Below are 20,871 nucleotides of genomic sequence, written 5' to 3'. Positions count from 1 at the left end.
GGCCCCCTTTGCCAGCTGCCAGCCAGGACCTTCCTTCGTTCCGTGCCGCCTCCTGGTGGTCGGTGCACAATTGAACTCCCAAAGGGACAATTTGCATATTGGGCTTTTATATATAGATATATAGATATATATGCTTCTATCTCTCATTCTTCATTCCTCACTAAAATCAATACAAACATATTTTTAAAAAAACATGTAAATTTCTGAAACCTCAACACATTTTAGGAGCTAAACTGTTATTAAAGGAATTAAATTCTAGAATGGCTTCTTAAATACAAAATTTAAAAAGAGTATGTAAATTTCTACATTTATTTTAAATAAATCTGTAAAATAGAAAAGTCCAACTTAAGGCTCACTGCCCACATATGCTGATCCCTTCAGTACTTGTTACTCCAGTCCCCCCTCAAATACAGTTTTGATCATTTCTTAGCAAATGTCCCAATATATACCAAGTCTAGACACTACTCCTGGATGCTCCACACCTTTGTGGTGGGGCAGGGCCTCAGGAAGTCCTCAGGATGAGGTCAGCAGAGTTTATCAGATGCAAACAGACCAGAATTTGGCCATGTGAGGGAGTACACTGTACAGGTGATGCCTGGGAAGGAAAAACAGCCCCAGACCTAGAGCCACACAGCTCAGTCTGTGCCAGATTCTCCAGGAACCTGATCTCTGCAGGACAGGCCCACTAAGTGTGAGGCAGGCGGGGCTCGGGGTCTCCCATAAAGGGGAGGTGTCCGTCATGCTTGGGGGAAGGTGGGTGGAGTGGCACTCAGCCTTGAGCACCCAACTCAGGCTGTCCTGTATTCTGCTCTCACCTCAGCATGGTGGAGCCACCAGGAGGGGCGTGCTGCTGGGAGTCCAGAGGTGGGACTAGGGCATCTCTCTTTTTTTTTTTTTTTTTAATGAATCTTTATTGTTCAGATTACAATTGTTTCTCCTTTTTCCCCACATATCTCCCCACCACCCAGTTCCTACCCCCCCTCCTCCCTTACTTCCCCCCGCGCTGTCCTTCTCCATAGGTGTATGATTTTTGTCCAGTCTCTTCCCATACTCCCCACACAGACACCCCTTTCCCCCTGAGAATTATCAATCCACTCCCATTCTATGCCTCTGATTCTATTAAGTTCACCAGTTTATTCTGTTCCTCAGATTTTTAATTCACTTGACTTTTAGATTCACTTGTTGATAGATATGTATTTGTTGTTCATAATTTTTATCTTTCTTCTTCTTTTTCCTCTTTTTAAAGAATACCTTTCAGCATTTCATATAATGCTGGTTTGGTGGTGATGAACTCCTTTAGCTTTTTCTTATCTGTGAAGCTCTTTATCTGCCCTTCAATTCTGAATGATAACTTTGCTGGGTAGAGTAGTCTTGGTTGTAGGTTCCTGCTATTCATCACTTTGAATATTTCTTGCCACTCCCGTCTGGCCTGCATGGTTTCTGTTGAGAAATTAGCTGATAATCGTATGGGAGCTCCCTTGTAGGTAACTAACTGTTTTTCTCTTGCTGCTTGTAAGATTCTCTCTTTGTCTTTTGCTCTTGGCATTTTAATTATGATGTGTCTTGGTGTGGTCCTCTTTGGATCCCTTTTGTTTGGGGTTCTGTGCGCTTCCTGGACTTGTAAGTCTATTTCTTTCATCAGGTGGGGGAAGTTTTCATTCATTATTTCTTCAAATAGGTTTTCAGCATCTTGCTCTCTCTCTTCTTCTGGTACCCCCATAATTCTGATGTTGGTTCGCTTGAAGTTGTCCCAGAGACTTCTTACACTATCTTCAACTTTCTGAATTCTCTTCTCTTCATGCTTCTCTGGAGGAGTGTCCTTGGCCTCTTTGTATTCCAAATCTTTGAGTTGATTCTTGCAATCCTCTAGTCTGCTTTTGGGTCTCTGTATAATATTTTTTATCTCAGTCAGTGTATGTTTAATTTCTAGTTGGTCCTTTTTCATATCCTCAAGGGTCTCATTGAATTTATCGGCCTTTTCCATGAAATTCTTGAAAAACCTTATAACCGTGGTTTTGAACTCTATGTCCAGTCGCTTATTCTCCTCCATTTCTTTGGTTTGTGATCTGTTTCCTTGCCTTCTCATATTCTCTGCTTCCCTGAGTTGGTAGGGTAGTTTTGTCTACTAGGTGTCCTATTGGTTCAATGGGTCAGCCTCCCAGTTACTTGAGGTGGACACTCTTGGTGTACCCTTGTGTACTGTGTGTTCCCCAGCAGGAGCTACAGCAAGGGCTAGTTTTCTCCTCCTTTGCTTGGGCGGTTTTGGAGCAGTCTGGAGCTGTAGTTGGTTAAGCTGCCACAGAACAGGCCATTTATATGCAAAAGCCGCTGTGTGGAGCCTGGACGGGGCCTCAGGGCGGGGCAGGGCCTCAGGGCGGGGCCTCAGGGCTGGGGGGGGTCTCAGGGCGTCACTAGGCTGGGGCGTGGCCAACGGCAATGGCTGCCGTCAGCCGTCTCTGCCTTTCCACGTTTCCAAGTCCCTGCGCCCCGCGCACCAGCGCAGTAAACAATGATTGCTGGGCGCACCTCTGCAAAAAAGTCACTCTCACTTTCCGACCCGATGGCCGAGAGTCCAGCTTCTCCCCTTAGGCGTCTGGGTCCCCCGAGTGTCCCCAGAAACTGGATTTCAGAGTGATCGGGAGCTTGTCTCCCTGCGGGTTGAAGAAAAGCCGCGCACCCAGCCGCCCGCCGCCGGCCCGATTCACGTGCCTCCGTACCTCAGCTTTTCAGCGATTGTGCTCCTTTCTCTTCTCAGCTGTAAATCTTCCACTGAGCCAGCTTTCCCGTGGTTCTGGGTGGTAGACGTTTTTGTCTTTTAGTTGTGTTTTTGAAATTGTTGTGTGAGGCTGCAGGTTAGGTGTTTAACCTATGCCGCCATCTTGGTTTCTCCTAGGGCATCTCTCTTGAGGGGGAGGCACCAGTCAGGTTCACAGGAAACTTTGGGGAATGACCCCTTCCCCGGAGGCACACAATTCAATCCCTGACACCTTAGAGTCTGCCCACACTCAGGCCCAGGCAGCTGACTCCCCAGCAGAGCACAAGATCTGAGGGTTTTTCTTACCTTATAATTAGCACTTGGACTGTTCATTTTGAAATATACATATATATCTTTATTGGTTTCAGAGAGGAAGGGAGAGGGAGAGAGATATAAAAATATCTATGATGAACCCTGATCAGTTTGGCTCAGTGGATAGAGCATCGGCCTGCGGACTGAAGGGTCCCAGTTCGATTCTGGTCAAGGGCATGTACCTTGGTTGCGGGCACATCCCCAGTGGGTGGTGTACAGGAGGCAGCTGATCAATGTTTCTCTCTCATCGATGTTTCTAACTCTCTATCCCTCAACATGAATGATGAGAAGACTAATCCATCGGCTGCCTCCACGCCCCCACCTAATCCCCCACTGGGGATCAAGCCTGAAACCTGGGCATGTGCCCTGAACAGGGCTGTGACCTCCTGGTTCATAGGTGGATGCTCAACCACTGAGCCATGAGTTTCCGCAAACTTTTCAGTTTTTGATGGTTGCCTGCTGACAGCTTGAGCCTCAGTCTGCTCTTGTCCCTATTGCCTCCCACTTGAACCAGCTGATAGGAAAACCTGGGTGGTGTCTCCTATAGAGCAGCAGGTGATTCAAACCACAGAATCCCTGCCTGTGCAGAACTCTTGCCCAGGACCATCTTCGAAGCCCCACATGACCACACCAGGCTCCATTTCTGGCTCTGAAGCCAGGTCTCAGCTGCTGGAGAGGCCACCCAGGCCCTCCTTTGAGACCTCTATGTGAGTCCTAAGGCTTTTCCTGCTCTCTTGGTGTGGGTGTGAGGGCTGACACACCAGCATCACTCTGATCCACACCTCTGCAGGTGACCATAACACTTGAACTTGCTCCCAGCACATCCCAACATCCAGCCATGTGGGTCTGTCTTCTGTTTCTCAGACTTGCTCACCTGTGGCTGCTGGGTGCCGGGCGTATGGTGCTGGGAGCTGTGCTGCCCCATGTGGCATTGCTGAGCCTGTTGTCTTCACTTCTGTGTAACAGAGAGTGAGCTTTCATGCATTTCTAGGCAATTGGCAGGCATGGTATGGTATTGGGCCCTCTTTAAAGTGGTCCTGGAATCATTTGCTCTGGCTCTGCCACTTAAATAAATGTTTGACCAAATTTAGTAGGCAATTTTTTTAAAAAATTGTGAAAAGGAGTTTTTTTGTTTGTTTGTTTGTTTGTTTTCATAAAACAGGGTAGACCGATGTATCAAAAATGCCATTTGGCTATGTTCATTATATTCAGGAATTTAATTTACACAGTAGACACTTTGGAGTAATCTATTTTTAGTCAATGCATACTCAAACTCCTTTAAGTTTTAATCTTATCGGAAATACCTATTTCACAGTCTTCCTAGTTAAGCATCGGAAGAAATTTCATAACAATGCTGAGTCTGCGTTACCAAGTTCTTATGTAGTCAAGGGCAAAAACAAGCATATACAATTAGAGTTGTGGGACTCCATTTTTATATGTTTTAATCTAATCTGCTTCATTTCATAGTAGCCTGTATCTGGATTTCCTCCTAAAAGTATTGTAGGTCACAATCACCAGTCCTCTGGGTTAGGAAAGTTCGGCCAAGTTTACTTTCACACACACCTTACAGTTGAGAGCAGTACCCAGCCCTTGGGGACGCTGAGGGACCCCCCCGAAGTGCCAGGACGCCCTGAGCCCTTTTAAGCTGCCGAGTGTCCCCAGCGCTCACGGAGTTTCTGGCTCACACGCCGCTCACCTTCAACTTGGCTCCCACTACACACAACATTCAGCTGGCAGAGTTCTGAGGCTGTCCAGGCAAGGCGAGCATGGAGCTGGCAGGTTGGGGCGGACCCTGAGGGCGCCCCGCTCCTCTGGATGGGACGTGGACCACAAGAACGCACCCCCTGGGCATGGTGACAGCTTTGGCGCTGGATGGAGAGCCCGGGGCGCGCCGGGCTCAGTGCATGGACCACGGCCCAGCACGCCACAGTTCCACGGGTCCCCGCGGGCTCTGCTTTCAAGAACCCAAACCGAGAAGGCATTTTGGTGCCGAACTGGGACGCGCTCCATTGTACCCCCCAGACCTATTTGGGAAGAGAGGGCCAAAGGGGAGTGGGAGGGTTACTAGGGGCTGCAGGAAACCCTGAGCTCCGGTGAGAGGCTGGGACAGGTGGCGGGGAGGTGGCACCCCCACCCAGGGAAACAGCGCGGGGGTGGGGATGGGGGGGCTGCGTTTGGAGAAAGTTGCAGCCCTATCACGTGTTACCCGCGGGCGCCTGCCCTCTGAGAGCTCCTGGGCACCCAACACCAAGGCTCCACACGGACCCACCACCCCTCGCACGTTTCCTCAAAGCGCCCCTAGCTGGGTCCCTCTTGGATAAGCATGCAAAAGATCAGGGCGCTTCAGGGTCTGTGGTGGCCCCGGGGCTCCCGCCCAGACGTAAACAAACCCGGGGGACCACCAAATGCGGGAGCAGCGGCGTGGCCCCGCCCGCTGACAGCTGGGGGCAGCGGCTGAAGCCCATACCGACCGCGCCACCAGCTCAGCTCTGCCACGCAGTGATGGCAGAGGCTCCTCCTGGAGAGGCAAGGCGCTTCGCCCCCCACAGCAACTCCCCACAAACTTTCCCCAGGAATAAGGCATGGCAGGTGGCCAGGCGCCACCGACCTCCCACAGTCCTCTTCCCGCTCGCGCCCGCGCACCCCGCGGACCACCGGGGCCTCCCCTCTCCAGTCCCATGGTGGTGGCACAGGTCCTGGGGGGCATCCGGAGTGGAGGGCCGACTCTGGGTGCAGTGGTGGCGACAGCTCCTGGTGTCACCTTGGGCTGATCAATGAATTGAACACAAGAGTATCAATTTCTGATCAAGCGAGTTACCAATGAGGGCCAGGGAGAGAGAGGGACTTGTACCCAACTTTGTCCGGCTTTCTGCACACCCCCTCCTCCACAACCAGGCGGTGGGAGTGGGAGGGTGTGGGGGTGCTGAGGCAGCAGACGGTGGTGCCAAAACCTGGCCTGGAGCTACCCTGCCTCTACCGAGGATGCAGATTTCTCCAGCCATGGCAAGTAGCAGGCTAATTTTTAAGTTGATGATATTGTATGGCCCATGAATTATGTTATAAGTATCCAAATGGCTCTTGTCAGAAAAAAGGTTCCCAATCCCTGCTCTGTAGAAAAAATAATTAGGGCTCAACCAGGAGGTTATCTTACTCCTTCCTCTCCCTGGACCTAAGACAAGAGAGGTTTCCCTATTTTGTCGTTGCTCTACTGAATAGATCATTGGGTTTTCTGGCATCACAAGTGGTGAGTAGGAACCTTTCTGTGTTCCCTACACATAGACATCAGTGGGTATGATGTCTCTCTGGGAGCAGCATTTAGGGGAATTATGCTGTGGGCAGGTCCTATGCCTGGGATAGACTGTCCTGCTGCTGGAACTCACAGGAGAGCTCAGAAATGAGACCAGTTGAGGTACCTGGGGCCGGATCCCAGGGGCCGGTGGTGTTGCCGCTGCTCCCGAAAGGTCAGGGAGTGAAACTATGTAGCCTTTAAGAGTCTCGCTTTGCCCCATCTGAAGTCCATATGGCTCTTTATGATGAAGATCTCCTGAAAAATCCTTTCTACCTGGCCCTTCAAAAGTGGCGTCCTGACTTGTGCAACAAGGTGGCCCAATTTCATGGCATTTTGGAAACAGCAGTCAAGGCTCAACTACAAGACTGTGCACACATGGGCCTACCTAGAGTGCCCAGCTCAGGTGACTGGGGAAACTGAGCCCTTGGGCCCTACAGGACACCTACTACACAAGGCTAATTCCAGAAGACATAGCAGCTCTACCTAATATAGAGAAACAAATACAGGGAAGCAGCTAACATGCGGAGACAAAGAAACATGTCACAAGTAAAAGAAATGGAAGCAGAATTCAAAACAATGATTATAAGGTTACTCAAGGATTTTAATGAGAGTTTGAAGTGAATTAATGGGAACTTCAGTGGACTTAGTAAGACTTTCAAGGATCTTAGTGAGAATGTCAAAGACATAAAAAAGGACCAGTCAGAAATTAAGCCTATACTAACTGCAATAAAGAATAATTTACAAGGATTCAACAGGAGAATAGAGGATTCCGAGAATCAAATCAACAACTTGGAATACGAGGAAGCAAAAAACACCTACTCAGAAAAGCAAAGAGAAAAAAGAATCCAAAAATATAAAGATAGTGTAAGGAGCCTCTGGGACAACTGCAAGCGTACCAACATTCACATTATGGGGGTGCCAGAAGGAGAAGAGAGAGCATGAGGTATTGAAAACCTATTTGAGAGGCAAGATGGTGGCGGAGGTGAAAGGCTGATCTGTTGCCTCGCATGGCAGTTTCGGAAATACAACTGAAACATGGACTGGTGAGGGTGGCGACTGCTGCTCGCGTCTCCCCAGACCGGGCGGCTGCTCCTCTCAGTCAGCACCGCAGCCGGGGCCATGGGCTCGTGGGCGCCGTGGCAGCTGCTGTGGCGGTGGCCGCGGACTCGGCGCAGCGGCTCTTGGTGAAGAAAGAGACCATCTTTCTGCAGGAGGGGCTCATCCGCGCCACCGACCTGGCTGAGCTGCCCAGGGAGATCCTCGGGGCCCCGGAGGCCGCCAACACCGATTTGGAGGATTCTTAGGATTTCCCATCTTACATTCAAGTCCTCTAGACATTTTGACAGAGGAGAACCAAGAAGGCGGCAAAGTTAAACAAATGAACTGCGAACTGCGCTACGCACAGCAATTTCAGGGGCACGACCGGAGGACAGAGCGTCTGCCACCCAGAACTACAGGAGAGATGGCTGAATGGTAGATTTACAGCTAAGAGGGAAGAGGAAACCAGCAAAATCGGAGGGGATGAGGTGCGGAGGCGCGTGGGTCGGGCTGGTGGTGGGGGAAGGGACACGCGGCTTTTGTTCCAACCCTAGGGGAGATTAGCTCCCCATCACCCTGAAACCCAGCTTCTGGGGACGCGCGGGAGACCCAGATGCCTGCGGGGAGAGGCGGGACTCTTGCGGAGGTGCGCCCAGCAATCAGTGTTTGCTGCGCTGGAGTGCGGAACGAGGGGGCTTAGAAACGTGGAAGGCAGAAGGAGCAGACTTCTAGCCATTGCGGTTCGCCGCGCCATGGCCTGTTGGCGCCCTGAGACCCCGCCCCGCCCTAAGACCCCGCCCCGCCCTGGGACCCGCCCCGCCCTCGGACCCGCCCCGCACGTTTTGAAGACCCGCCCCGCAAGTCTTGCAGGCGCACCTACGCTCCAAGCAACGGCTTGTGCATGTGGGTGGCCTGCCCTCTGGCAGCTTGGCCAGATGAACTGTGGTTCTAGTCGGACTGCTCCAGGGCCACTCAGACAGGAGGAGGAAACTACAGTTTTTGCAGTAATCCCTGCTGAGTACCTAAGGCAGTAGCTGACCTACACCCCATTGGACACCCGGAGACGGGGGCATCTAGTGGTCTGTGGGAGATGACACCAGATTTCAACCACGCGCATAGGGGACGCATTCGGGGGGCAGATTCAGTGAACGCCGGGGCCTTGCTGCACCAAGACCCGGCCCATGCGCGTGTCTCCTGCGCAGCAACTCTTCCTTTGTAGACAAGGAGGGCCCTCACGGCCAATTGGCCTGGAGGACGGTTCCTCCCGGTGACGCCAACAACAGTCAAGACTTAGCTATACAAAGGAGGACCAGGATGGAGGCATAGGGCGGAAGCCTGATTGTTGCCTACCACAACAATTTTGAGACTGCAGCGGGAGAGCGGAGCGGGCGCCGTCCAGGGCCACCGGAGGGCTGGCTGAGCGGATGCTCTACAACTAGAATAAAAGGGGGGTATGCAGGATGATGCTGATGACGGTGACCCAAAGACCACACTTTGAGAACTACGGCTCGGGCGACACAATGGCGGCCTGGGGCGTGCTTGGCGCAGTTCCCCTGGCGGTCTCCGGCTGGGGGGACGGCTCCACTGGCTGCCGGGCGCGGACGGACGAGCCCATGGGGGACAGGGGGTGGGAGACTCCGCGTTGCTGACCTCCGAGTCCTTCAGGAGTCTCAATGCCCCGGAAGCGGCCAGGTGCACACGCTCGGCGACCGGCCACCGCTGCAGACCCAAGGGCCGACGCAGCGACACTGGACCAGCCCGCCGCCGTGCACCGGGCGCACCGGAGCTTCGCCGAGCCTGCCGCCCGGCAGGTTCTGCGGCAGCCGTCCTGGAGCTCTGGGGGGATGGCCGAGGGAATTGCTGAGAGGGAATGGACCAACAGGAATTGGGATCAAGAAGACGAAACCCCGCTGGGACTCGGATGCAGGCGAGGTTGCGCGCCTCTGGACTCGGGTGTGGTCACACGCCTCTGGGTCTAGGTGAGGCCTCACGTCCCTGGGTCCGGGTGAGGCCATGTGTCCCTGGATCCGGGTGAGGCCTCGCGCACCTAAGCCTGGGAGAGGCCACGCGCCCCCGGGTCCGGGTGAGGCCATGTGTCCCTGGATCCGGGTGAGGCTGGGTCCCGGGTCCGGGTGAGGCCACGTGCCCCTGGTCTGGGAGAGGCCACGCGCCCCTGGGTCTGGGTGAGGCCATGTGTCCCTGGATCCGGGTGAGGCCTCGCGCACCTAGGCCCGGGTGAGGCCACGTGCCCCTGGGTCTGGGAGAGGCCACGCGCCCCCGGGTCCGGGTGAGGCCACGTGTCCCTGGATCCGGGTGAGGCTGGGTCCCGGGTCCGGGTGAGGCCATGTGCCCCCGGGTCTGGGAGAGGCCACGCACCCCCGGGTCCGGGTGAGGCCATGTGTCCCTGGATCCGGGTGAGGCCTCGCACACCTAGGTCCGGGTGAGGCCACGTGCCCCCGGGTCTGGGAGAGGCCACGCGCCCCTGGGTCCGGGTGAGGCCATGTGTCCCTGGATCCGGGTGAGGCCTCGCGCACCTAGGCCCAGGTGAGGCCACGGGCCCCTGGGTCTGGGAGAGGCCATGCGCCCCTGGGTACGTGTGAAGCCGGATCCTGGGTCCGGGTGAGGCCGTGTGCCCCTGGATCCATCCGGGTGAGGCTGGGTCCCGGTCCCGGGTGAGGCCACGCGCCCCTTGGGTCTGTGTGAGGCCACGTTCCCCTTAGTCCGGGTGAAGCCGTGCCCCTGGGTCCGGCCGAGACCAAACCAGAGGGAGTCGGACCTCCGTTACCAGCATTTGTCCACCATCCAGAGCTGAGGGGTCAGTGCTGACATGTACACATAAGGAACTGGTGGACATTGAAATTGGGTCTCAAAAGAACTGTTGGTCCAGAAAGAAACTCACTACAGACTGACTCATTTGCCTGTCAGCATAACTATTATTGCTCCTCTCACATTCAGTTCTTATAAGTATATATCTAGTGACATATGATCTCGCTCATCTAGGGGAAATGATGAATAACATAGACTGAGGAACAAGAACAGAACCAGAAACAAGGAGGCATCGATCGGACTATCGGGCCTCAGAGGGAGGATAGGGGAGGTTGGGAGGAGGGGGGAGAGATCAACCAAAGGACTTGTGTGCATGCATATGAGCCTATCCAACGGTTAAGTTCAACAGGGGGTGGGGGCATCCGTGGGGAGGGGTGTGGGATGGGAATGGGGGGATGAAGACAAATATGTGACACTTTAATCAATAAAGAAATTAAAAAAAAAAAAAGAAAACCTATTTGAAGAAATAATGACAGAAAACTTCCCTACCTGGTGAAAGAAATAAACTTACAAGTCTAGGAAGCCCAGAGAATCCCAAACAAGAGGAACCCAAAGAGGCCCACACCAAGACACATCATAATTAAATGCCAAGAGTTAAAGACAAAAAGAGAATCTTTAAAGCATCAGGAGAAAAGCAGTCAGTTACCTACAAGGGAGTGCCCATACGACTGTCAGCTGATTTTTCCACAGAAACTTTGCAGGCCAGAAGGGAATAATTCTGGCAAGAAATATTCAAAGTGATGAATAGCAAGATTACCCAACAAAGCTATCATTTAGAATTGAAGGTCAGATAAAGAGCTTCACAGACAAGAAAAAGCTGAAGGAGTTCATCACCACCTAATCAGTATTACATGAAATGTTGAGGGGTATTCTTTAAGAAGAAGAAGAAGAAGGGTTGGGGAGGAGGAGGATCCAAAATATGAATAATAAATTGGTAATAAATACATACTTATCCACAACTGAATTTAAAAGTCAAACAAACAAGAAATCTAATGGACAAAATAAACTGATGAATAAAATAGAACCAGAGGCATGGAAACATAGAACAGACTAAGGCATCTCAGAGGGAAGTGGAGGGAGCAGGGAGAGATTAACCAAAGATCTTATATGCATATATGCATGACCTTTGAACACAGACAATAGAGTGGTGAAGGCCTGGGGTGAGGTGGGACCCAGGTGGAGGGGGCAGTGGGAGGAAAGGGGGGGACATTTGTGGGACATTTGTAATACTCTCAACAATAAAAGATTTTAAGAACAGTTGGAGAATACAGCTGTTGCCAAAGAAGAAAATAAAAATCTCATGAAAACTCAAAAAAAGAAAAAAGAAATGAGACCAGTTGGGAGAAGAGCCCCTAGAGTAGCATCAAGTTTTTGGGGAAAAAATCACTTTTGTAAGTTTTATGTTTTTATTTATTTTTTTTTAATATTTTTTTATTGAGGTATTATATGTGTACATATCTTACCATTACCCCCCCACCCCACACCCACACATGCCCTCCCCCCCCCAGAGTTTTGCGTCCATTGTTTATGCTTATATGCATGCATACAAGTCCTTCGTTTGATTTCATAACTCCCCCACCTCTCCCTAACTTCCCCCCTGTAATCTGAAAGTCTGTTTGATGCTTTACTGTCTCTGTATCTATCTTTTTGTTCACCACTTTATAATGTTCTTTAGTATCCCTAAATGAGTGAGATCATGTGGTATTTTTCTTTCATTGACTGGCTTATTTCACTTAGCATAATGTTCTCCAATTCCATCCAGGTTGCTGCAAATGATGAGAATTCCTTCTTTTTTATGGCAGCATAGTATTCCATTGTGTAGATGTACCACAGTTTTCCGATCCAGTCATCTGCTGATGGGCACCTAGGCTGTTTCCAAATCTTAGCTATTGTAAATTGTGCTGCTATGAACATAGTGGTGCATATATCCTTTCTGATTGGTGTTTCTAGTTTCTTCGGATATATTCCCAGGAGTGGGATTACTGGGTCAAATGGGAGTTCCATTTTCAGTTTTTTGAGGAAACTCCATACTGTTCTCCACAGTGGCTGCACCAGTCTGCATTCCCACCAGCAGTGCACGAGGGTTCCTTTTTCTCTGCATCCTCGCCAACACTTGTCGTTTGTTGATTTGTTGATGATAGCCATTCTGACAGGTGTGAGATGGTACCGCATTGTTGTTTTGATTTGCATCTCTCGGATAATAAGTGACTTTGAACATGTTTTCATGTGTCTCTTGGCCAGTTTTATGTTTTTAAATTAAAAAAAACAAACACAAACTTTTTTAACATATTGGGATGACATTGGCTAATAAAATTATATGTTTCAAGTGAACAATGAATAACACATCATGTGTACATTGTATTGCGTGTTCCCCACCCCAAAGTCTCCTTCCATAACCATTTAATCCTCCCCTTTACCCTCTTCTACCTCCTCACACCCCCTTTCCCTCTGGTAATCCCCATGCTGTTGTCAGAGTCTAAGACAGGGGTCCTCAAACTTTTTAAACAGGGGGCCAGTTCACTGTCCCTCAGACCGTTGGAGGGCTGGACTATAGTTAAAAAAAAACTATGAACAAATTCCTATGCACACTGCACATATCTTATTTTTAAGTAAAAAACAAAATGGCAAAAACACCCGCATGTGGCCCATGGGCCGTAGTTTGAGGACGCCTGGTCTAAGAGTTTGTTTGTTTTGCTTAATTCCTCCCCCTTTTTTCATCCAGTCTCCCAACACCTAGGCTCCGTGCACAGAGTGACCCCGCCACCCATCTGACAGCTATCGGTCTGTTTTCTGTATCTATGAGTCTTTTTATACTTTGTTAGCTTCTTTTCTTCCTTAGATTTCACATGTAAATGAAATCATGAGATATTTTTCTTTTTCTTACTGGCTTATTCACTTAGCATAATGGTCTCCAGGTCCATCCGTGCTGTCACACAGGGTAAGATTTCCTTCATCTTTATGGCTGAGTAATATTCAATTGAGTTGTACCCCGGCTTTGTTATCCACTCACCTACTGATGAGCAATTGAGCTTCTTCCAAATCTGGGCTATCTCTCTCTATATAAAAGCCTAATATGCTAAGTGTTCAACCGTTCGGGTGACTGCTCGACCAGTCGCTGACCATCAACCGGTAGGTTAGCTTGCTGCTGGGGTCTGGCCGATCAGGATTGGGCAAGATGGCCAGACATGCCCTGGAGGTTTTCTGCAGTCCCTCCTGGCCTCTAAAATATTTTTTCTAATTAATTTTCTTTCAATGTGCATGAATTTGTGCACTGGGCCTCTAGTTGTAAATGATGCTAAATGAATGCAGGGGTGCGTATTTGCTTTGTATTGATTTTAGAGAGATAGGAGGCTGGGGGAGGGTCATCTGTTGATTGACTCCCATTCATACCCCAATTGGGAATCAAATACAAAACTGGGGTAAGTGCCCTGACCTGAAACGGAACCCATGGTCTTTTGTTTTGGTGTTTAGTTATATAAATTCTTTGTAATTTTGGGTAGGAACCCTTTTGCAGATGTTTCATTGATGAATATGTTCTCTCATTTCATTGTCTGTCTTTATTTTGTTGATGTTTTCCTTTTAGCTTGATGTAGTCCCATCATTTATTGAATATACTACTTTTATTGTATATTCTGGCCTCCTGTTTCAATTATTCCTTCACCATAAAGGCTTGGCTTTATTTCTGGTGTCTCTGTTCTATGCCACTGATTTATATGCTATTTTTATGCCAAGACCATGCTGTTTTGATTACTATGGCCTTGTAGTACAGTTGGATATTAGGTAGTGTGATTCATCCACATTTGTTCTTCATTCTCAAGATTGCTGTTGCTATTCAGGGTGTTTTGTGGTTCCATATAAAATTTTTGAATATTTGTTTTAATTATGTGAAATACACCATTAGTATCTTGATAGGAATTGCATTGAATCTATAGATTTCTTTGGGTAGTATGGACACTTTAGTGTTATTAATTTTTCTTATTCATAAACAACATATATAGTGTACATATATAGTATTCTACTTACACTGTACATTGCAATTACAGTTTACATTTAATTTTATTTTGTATGTTTCAGATGTAGAACATAGTATTTAGATAAATTTTACAGTGTTTTCCACCTGATATTTTCAGTAATGCCCTAACCCTTTATGTATTTTGTAATCGTGTGCTATTTCTACATGCATATATTGCAGATTTCAATAAAGGCCCCTTCCATGCCAAGTCCTAAATTGTTCCTCAAGGTCCAGGCCCCAGTTACAGTGTTCAATTCTACCAGAAATACTTTTTTATGTGTGATCTTATGGTTTCAATATCCATGTCTATGTGTTCTAAAAACCAGTATGAAGTAACCCTCAGGCTCATGAGTAGAGGACTTTTGTAGAGGGCTAAGTCGTTCTGTCTTGCTCATGCCTGAGATCTAACTCTAAGTCCTATCTCCATGAAATGAGAGAGGCAAAATAAGGTCAAACTGAGTTACTAACAAGTAATATAAAAATAAATTATCATCCATACTCCTCCATGAGAATATTTTCATTCATTCAGGTGTATCTGACTACTTCTGAGAATCTGGAGTACTTCAGATCAGTATGGCCAAGTACATTTTATTCCAAGTTGAATTTCCACACACCGCCTGGCCTCTCCTGTTTGGTGATGAGAATAGAAAGCTACCAGGCCTTTATTGTATTCATAGTCATTAAAACTTTATGCAGATATGACAGTGTGTCATGGAGTACTGCATCAAATGGTGATTATAAAGGAGATGAAGTTTCTCACAAAGAATTGATGGGATTAACATAGAAATATTTGAATTTATTAATATAGAAGTTGTTCAAGGTACTCTTCACCCTGACATTAGAGAGCAATGAAGACGTGAAGTGATCACAGTAAAATCATATCAATAAATTCCATGTTTTCATAAGTAAGTGAGTGTGGCAAATAGTCTTGCTAGTCTTACAATCAAGTCATAGACTGAATGTTGGGGATCATGTGTCCTATGTGAACTTCTTATGAATTATGTATAGGTCACCAGTGCTGTCATAACCATTCTCCTATATGCGTATGTGGGATGTTTTAGGACTCAGTGGCCTTTGAGGATGTTAATGTGGAGTTCACCATGGAGGAGTGGGCTTTCCTGGATCTGACCCAGAAGAAACTCTACACAGATGTGATGCTGGAAACCTTCTGGAACCTGGCATCAGTAGGTAGTTATGACAATTTTTTTGTTTTTTAATATATTTTTATTGATTTTAGAGAGGAAGGGAGAGAGAAAGAGAGAGAGAAAAAAAAGGTAATGATGAGGGAGAATCACTGATATAGCCTGCAAACCAGGCCTACTGGGAATTGACCCGTGACTTCCTTGTTCATAGGTTGATGGTCAACCAGTGAGCTACGCTGGTTGGCAATAACTTTTTACTTATTTAGTCAATTAGAAAACTGGTGTTGCTTGCTCATCAGTGCTGTTTAAAGAACTGAAGTATGAGAGGGAGTACATTGGTAATTAAACTAGGAATGATCACAGCTCATTGTGTACCTAAAATCTAACCATTTTTCAAATTCCTTAATAGTTTATAATGCTTTTTCTAGCATGTATTGTAGAAGAAAAATGTGAAGGCCATGACATTGAAGATCAGTATGAAAATCATGGGCTGAATCTTAGGTGAGTGGCATTGACATGAGAAAGCAATGTCTCATAAGAGAATCTGGTTTTTGGAAAATATGTTTTTATATATTTATTTTACTCATTTATATTTTAAATAAATTTTTATTTATTTCAGAAAGATAGGGAGAGGGACAAAAAGAGAGAAATATTAGTGATGAGAGAGAATTATTGATCAGTTGCCTCCTGCTCACCCCACACACGGATTCAAGTCCACAATCTGGGCACTTGACCTGACTGGGAATCGAACCATGACCTCCTGGTTCATGGGTCAAACCTCAACTACTGAGGCACGCTGATGGTGTGAAAATATGTTTTTATTGATTTTAGAGTGTGGAGGTGAGAGTGAGAGATAGAAACATCAATTGGCTGCCTCCTGCATATCCTGTACTGAGATTAATAAGCCTGCTACCTGGCCATGTTCCCTGTCAGGGAATTGAACTGGCAACCCTCTTGTGCATGGGTCCATACTAAACCACTAAGCCACGTGGTTCTAGTTGACAAAAGAATCTTAAAAACAGGCAATCCAATTACATCAGCCCAGCTTTAAATGTATTAATTCTTAGAATAATCTCATCAAAATGTGTTTTTTTCTGAAATATGACCTGGATGTGTAGTGTATAAAAAATAATTACAATTGGAAACAATATACAGAAGTACCATTAATGAATATAAATGTTTTCATAATATCTATGATCCAACCTATTTCAGAGGTTTTAGGATATCCACTTTCAAATAATAAGAATGTACAGGAACCCCACACTTTCCTTGAAAATGGTAAATATGTCATTGTCATACTATTAATAAATATTAAGTCATTAACATAGTAATAATAATATGCTTCTGATTTTTACAGCAGTTATATTATAGAGAATCTCTATAAATGGAAGGATGGTTGTCAATGCAGAGGAAACTTCAGTCAGATCCAAAATTATAATGAAAAGAAGGAAACTCCTACTGATATAAAACAACTTAAATCTAGGTTGTGTAGTCAAATCTTCATACATTATTTATCCTTTAATAACCACCTGAGCTCTACCATTGGACCCAAACTACACCTGTGTCAGGAATATGAAGAAAACCCTCATAAATGTAAGGAACCTGAGAAAGCTATTAAGCATCACCAACATATTCGAAGACATGAAGGGAAACCCAGTGGAGAAAAGACGTATGAATGTAAGGTATGTGGGAAAGCTTTCCACTATTCAACTTCCCTTAGAAATCACGGAAGATCACATATTGGTGGGAAACCATATGAGTGTAAGCACTGTGGCAAAGGCTTTAGTTATCTCATTTATTTTATAATCCACAAAAACACTCATATTGGCAAGAAACCATATCAAAGTAAGCAATGTGGCAAAGCTATCAGATCTCCCAAGTACTCTAGAGAAAATGAAAGAACACATACTGGAGAAAAGTCCTATCAGTGTAAGAAATCTGGTAAAAGTTTTACTTCCAGTTCTCTTAGAAATCATGAAAGAACACATACTGGTGAGAAACCTTATGAATGTAAGCAATGTGGGAAAGTCTTCAGTTGGCTCAGCTCTCTTGGGAAACATAAAAGAAGTCATGATGGAAAGAAGCCTCATGAATGTAAGGAATGTGGTAAAACATTCCGTGATCGCTGTTCCCTTAGAGATCATGAAAGAACTCATACTGGATCAAAACCCTATGAATGTAAGCATTGTGGTAAAGATTTCTCTCATCGAACTTCCCTCCAGCGTCATGAAAGAATTCATACTGGGGAAAAACCATATAAATGTAAGCTTTGTTGCAAAGCTTTTTCTTATGTAGTTTCACTCCATCGTCATGAAAGAACTCATACTGGGGAAAAACCGTATGAATGTAAGCTTTGTGGTAAAGTTTTCTCTTATTCAACTTCCCTCCAAAATCATAAAACAACTCATACCGGGGAAAAACCCTATGAATGTAAGCAATGTGGGAAAGTCTTCAGTAGGCTCAGCTCTCTTGGAAAACATAAAAAGAGTCATGAAGGAATGAAACCTCATGAATGTAAGGAATGTGGTAAAACATTCTATGATCCCTATTACTTTCGAGATCATGAGAGAATTCATACTGGGTCGAAACCCTATGAATGTAAGCATTGTGATAAATATTTCTCTCGTCGAACTTCCCTCCGACGTCATGAAAGAATTCATACTGGGGAAAAACCCTATAAATGTAAGCATTGTGGCAAAGCTTTCTCTTATCCCACTTACCTCCAATGTCATGAAAGAACTCATACTGGGGAAAAACCCTATAAATGTAAGCATTGTGGCAAAGCTTTCTCTTATCCCACTTACCTCCAATGTCATGAAAGAACTCATACTGGGGAAAAACCCTATAAATGTAAGCATTGTGGCAAAGCTTTCTCTTATCCAGTTCCTCTCCAAGATCATGAAAGAACTCATACCGGGGAAAAACCCTATGAATGTAAGCATTGTGGCAAAGCTTTCCATAGTCGCAAGTACTCTCGAGAACATGAAAGAACACAATGTGGAGAAAAGCCCTATGAATGTCAGCAATGTGGTAAGACTTTTAATTTTTCCACATCTCTTAGATATCATGAAAAAATGCATACTGGGGAGAAACCCTATGAATGTAAGCAATGTGGGAAAGCTTTCAGACATTCCACTTCTCTTAGAAATCATGAAAGGATGCATACTGGGGAGAAACCCTATGAATGTAAGGAATGTGAGAAATCCTTCTTCTCTACCAAATGTCTTAGAGAACATAAAATAACTCATCATGGAAAGAAGTCTCATGAATGTAAGGAATGTGGTAAAAGTTTCCTTTATCCCTATTACCTTAGAAATCATGAAAGAACTCACACTGGGGAAAAACCCTATGAATGTAAGCATTGTGGCAAAGCTTTCTCTTACTCAGCTTCCCTCCGATGTCATGTAAGAACTCATACTGGTGCCCTAGCCAGTTTGGCTCAGTGGAAAGAGCACCGATCTGTGGACTGAAGTGTCCTGGGTTTGATTCTGGTTCATTTATCTCTCAGCTGTACCATCATGTACGATAATCCATATTGGAGATAGACCCTAGAAATGTAAGAGGGTTAGAAAGCATTTATTTCCTCCAATTTATTGTAAAGGATGAAAGAACTCACTGAACAGAAACCCTGTCATGTAAAGATGGTAGAAGAGCCTTTGGCCATCCTAGTTCTTCACAAAATCATGAAGGAACTCACATCCAATAGTAAGTGTATGGACATAAGGAATGTGGGAGAGCCTTTCTTGGATTTGTGAGAATGCACCTGGAGAAATAGTGTATACATATAGAGAAGGAGGGAAAGCCTTCAGCTGTCCCTTTTGCTTGGAAAGGTCATGAAAAAGCTCAATGTTGAGAATTGTATTGAATGTAAAAATGTTGGGAAACCTTTATGTTGCCTCATATCTATCTCTAAAATAACATGTGAGAATGTACACTGTATAATTGACAACTAAAACAAACTTTAGCTTAAACACTTCACTGAAAAGAAATCCTATTATTTTAACTAACTGGTACATGTAAGCCTGTTGCAAATTAAGTCATATACTCCTCAAAATTCACAACATTAAAGAAGTTCTATAAACTTTTGACATATTTGGTCATTATCAGTATTCATTCTTTTATTGTTAGTTTTTAAATTGCTTTTTTGAAGGGAGAAAGGGAGAGAGAGAGGCATAGAGAGAAACATCCATGTGAGAGAGAAACATAGATGGGTTGTTTTCCCATGTTCCTGACCAGGGACAGACCCTGCTACCCAGAAATGTGCCCTGACAGGTATTCAATGAATAAGCCATACACACATATGTGTTCTTTTTTAATTTTTGAATTGCACTTGAAATTTACTATTATTTTAATTAATAAGTATTTGCCATATATTTGTACTTACAATTCACTGGAGAGTCCCATGTGAATTATTTTCATGGATGGTTTTTGTGTTGCTTTTGGCTGGGAACTGTGTTATGAAGTTTACATTAAGAAGAGAATATTTAAGGTTTTTTTTTTCAATCTTTGCCCTGCCAGCCAAAAAATCCACAAAACTAAAGTGCTTTACTTCCATTGATGTTGGGTGTAAGCTTTATAGATGTTCACAATTCAACATTAAAGATCTGCTATAGGTTGGTTTTTCCTGCAAGCTCACAGGTGTCCACTGTCATGGTTGAGACTGTTTTCTGAAGAGTACACACTGTTCTCTAGCTTGCAATTGCATGAGGTCTAATTTGGCTAGTAATCATCTTGTCCTGTTGATACTACCATTGACTGTGATTCAGATACCACTGTGACAGCTACAATGGTGCAGTGCCAAGGAGCCACGGGACAGTTTTAAAGTTCCTTCTAGCCAAACATCAACAAAATCACATCCCTATTTTTAAAAGGGATGTAATGAAATGTATTCAAATAATATGAATAACCACAAACTGCCCTGACCAGTATTGCTCAATTGAGCATCCTCCTGAACACTGAAATGTCATGGGTTCCATTCGGGGTCAGGGCACATAATCAGGTTTTGGGTTCGGTCCCTGGTTCAGGCACATAGGAAAGGCAACCTTTCAATGTTTCACTCATATAGATGTTTCTTTCTCTTGGAAAATAAATCAATAAACAGTGGAGGATGGGGGAAGGAGGACATCTGTAATATATTCAACAATAAAAATATGTACAGTTAGCCCTAGCCGGTTTGGCATAGTGGATAGAGTGTTGGCCTGCGGACTGAAAGGTCCCAGGTTTGATTCCAGTTAAGGGCATGTACCTTGATTTCAGGCACATCCCCAGTAGGGAGTGTTACAGGAGGCAGCTGATCGATCTTTCCCTCTCATCAATGTTTCTAACTCTCTATCCCTCTCCCTTCCTCTCTGTAAAAAAATCAATAAAATATATTTTTTAAGAATGTACAAACATCATTTCTCAAATGTCTCTCATCTCGAAAAATCCTGTTCTTGACTAAGTTGTACACAGAAAAAATGTGTCCATGGTGGAACCAACCTCTGTTTTGTAACCGACA

The 20,871-nt window shown here is 45.8% G+C and overlaps 1 protein-coding gene across 1 annotated transcript in view; it reads left to right on the top strand.

Annotated features, from left to right (window-relative positions):
• LOC129149569 (zinc finger protein 14-like) overlaps positions 1-20,196 on the top strand; it is a 29,812-nt gene extending 9,616 nt beyond the window's left edge. Inside the window, exons 2-6 of the mRNA XM_054718343.1 lie at positions 15,294-15,416; positions 15,784-15,875; positions 16,858-17,253; positions 17,335-18,794; positions 20,141-20,196. Of these exons, the coding sequence (XP_054574318.1) occupies positions 15,294-15,416; positions 15,784-15,875; positions 16,858-17,253; positions 17,335-18,794; positions 20,141-20,196 (2,127 nt within the window). The remainder of the gene's footprint in view (positions 1-15,293; positions 15,417-15,783; positions 15,876-16,857; positions 17,254-17,334; positions 18,795-20,140) is intronic.
• The last annotated feature ends 675 nt before the right edge of the window (positions 20,197-20,871 follow it).

The sequence above is a fragment of the Eptesicus fuscus genome, chromosome 6, assembly GCF_027574615.1.
Source record: "Eptesicus fuscus isolate TK198812 chromosome 6, DD_ASM_mEF_20220401, whole genome shotgun sequence".
NCBI classification, from domain to species: domain Eukaryota; kingdom Metazoa; phylum Chordata; class Mammalia; order Chiroptera; family Vespertilionidae; genus Eptesicus; species Eptesicus fuscus.
This window is presented reverse-complemented; position numbering and strand designations above follow the sequence as displayed.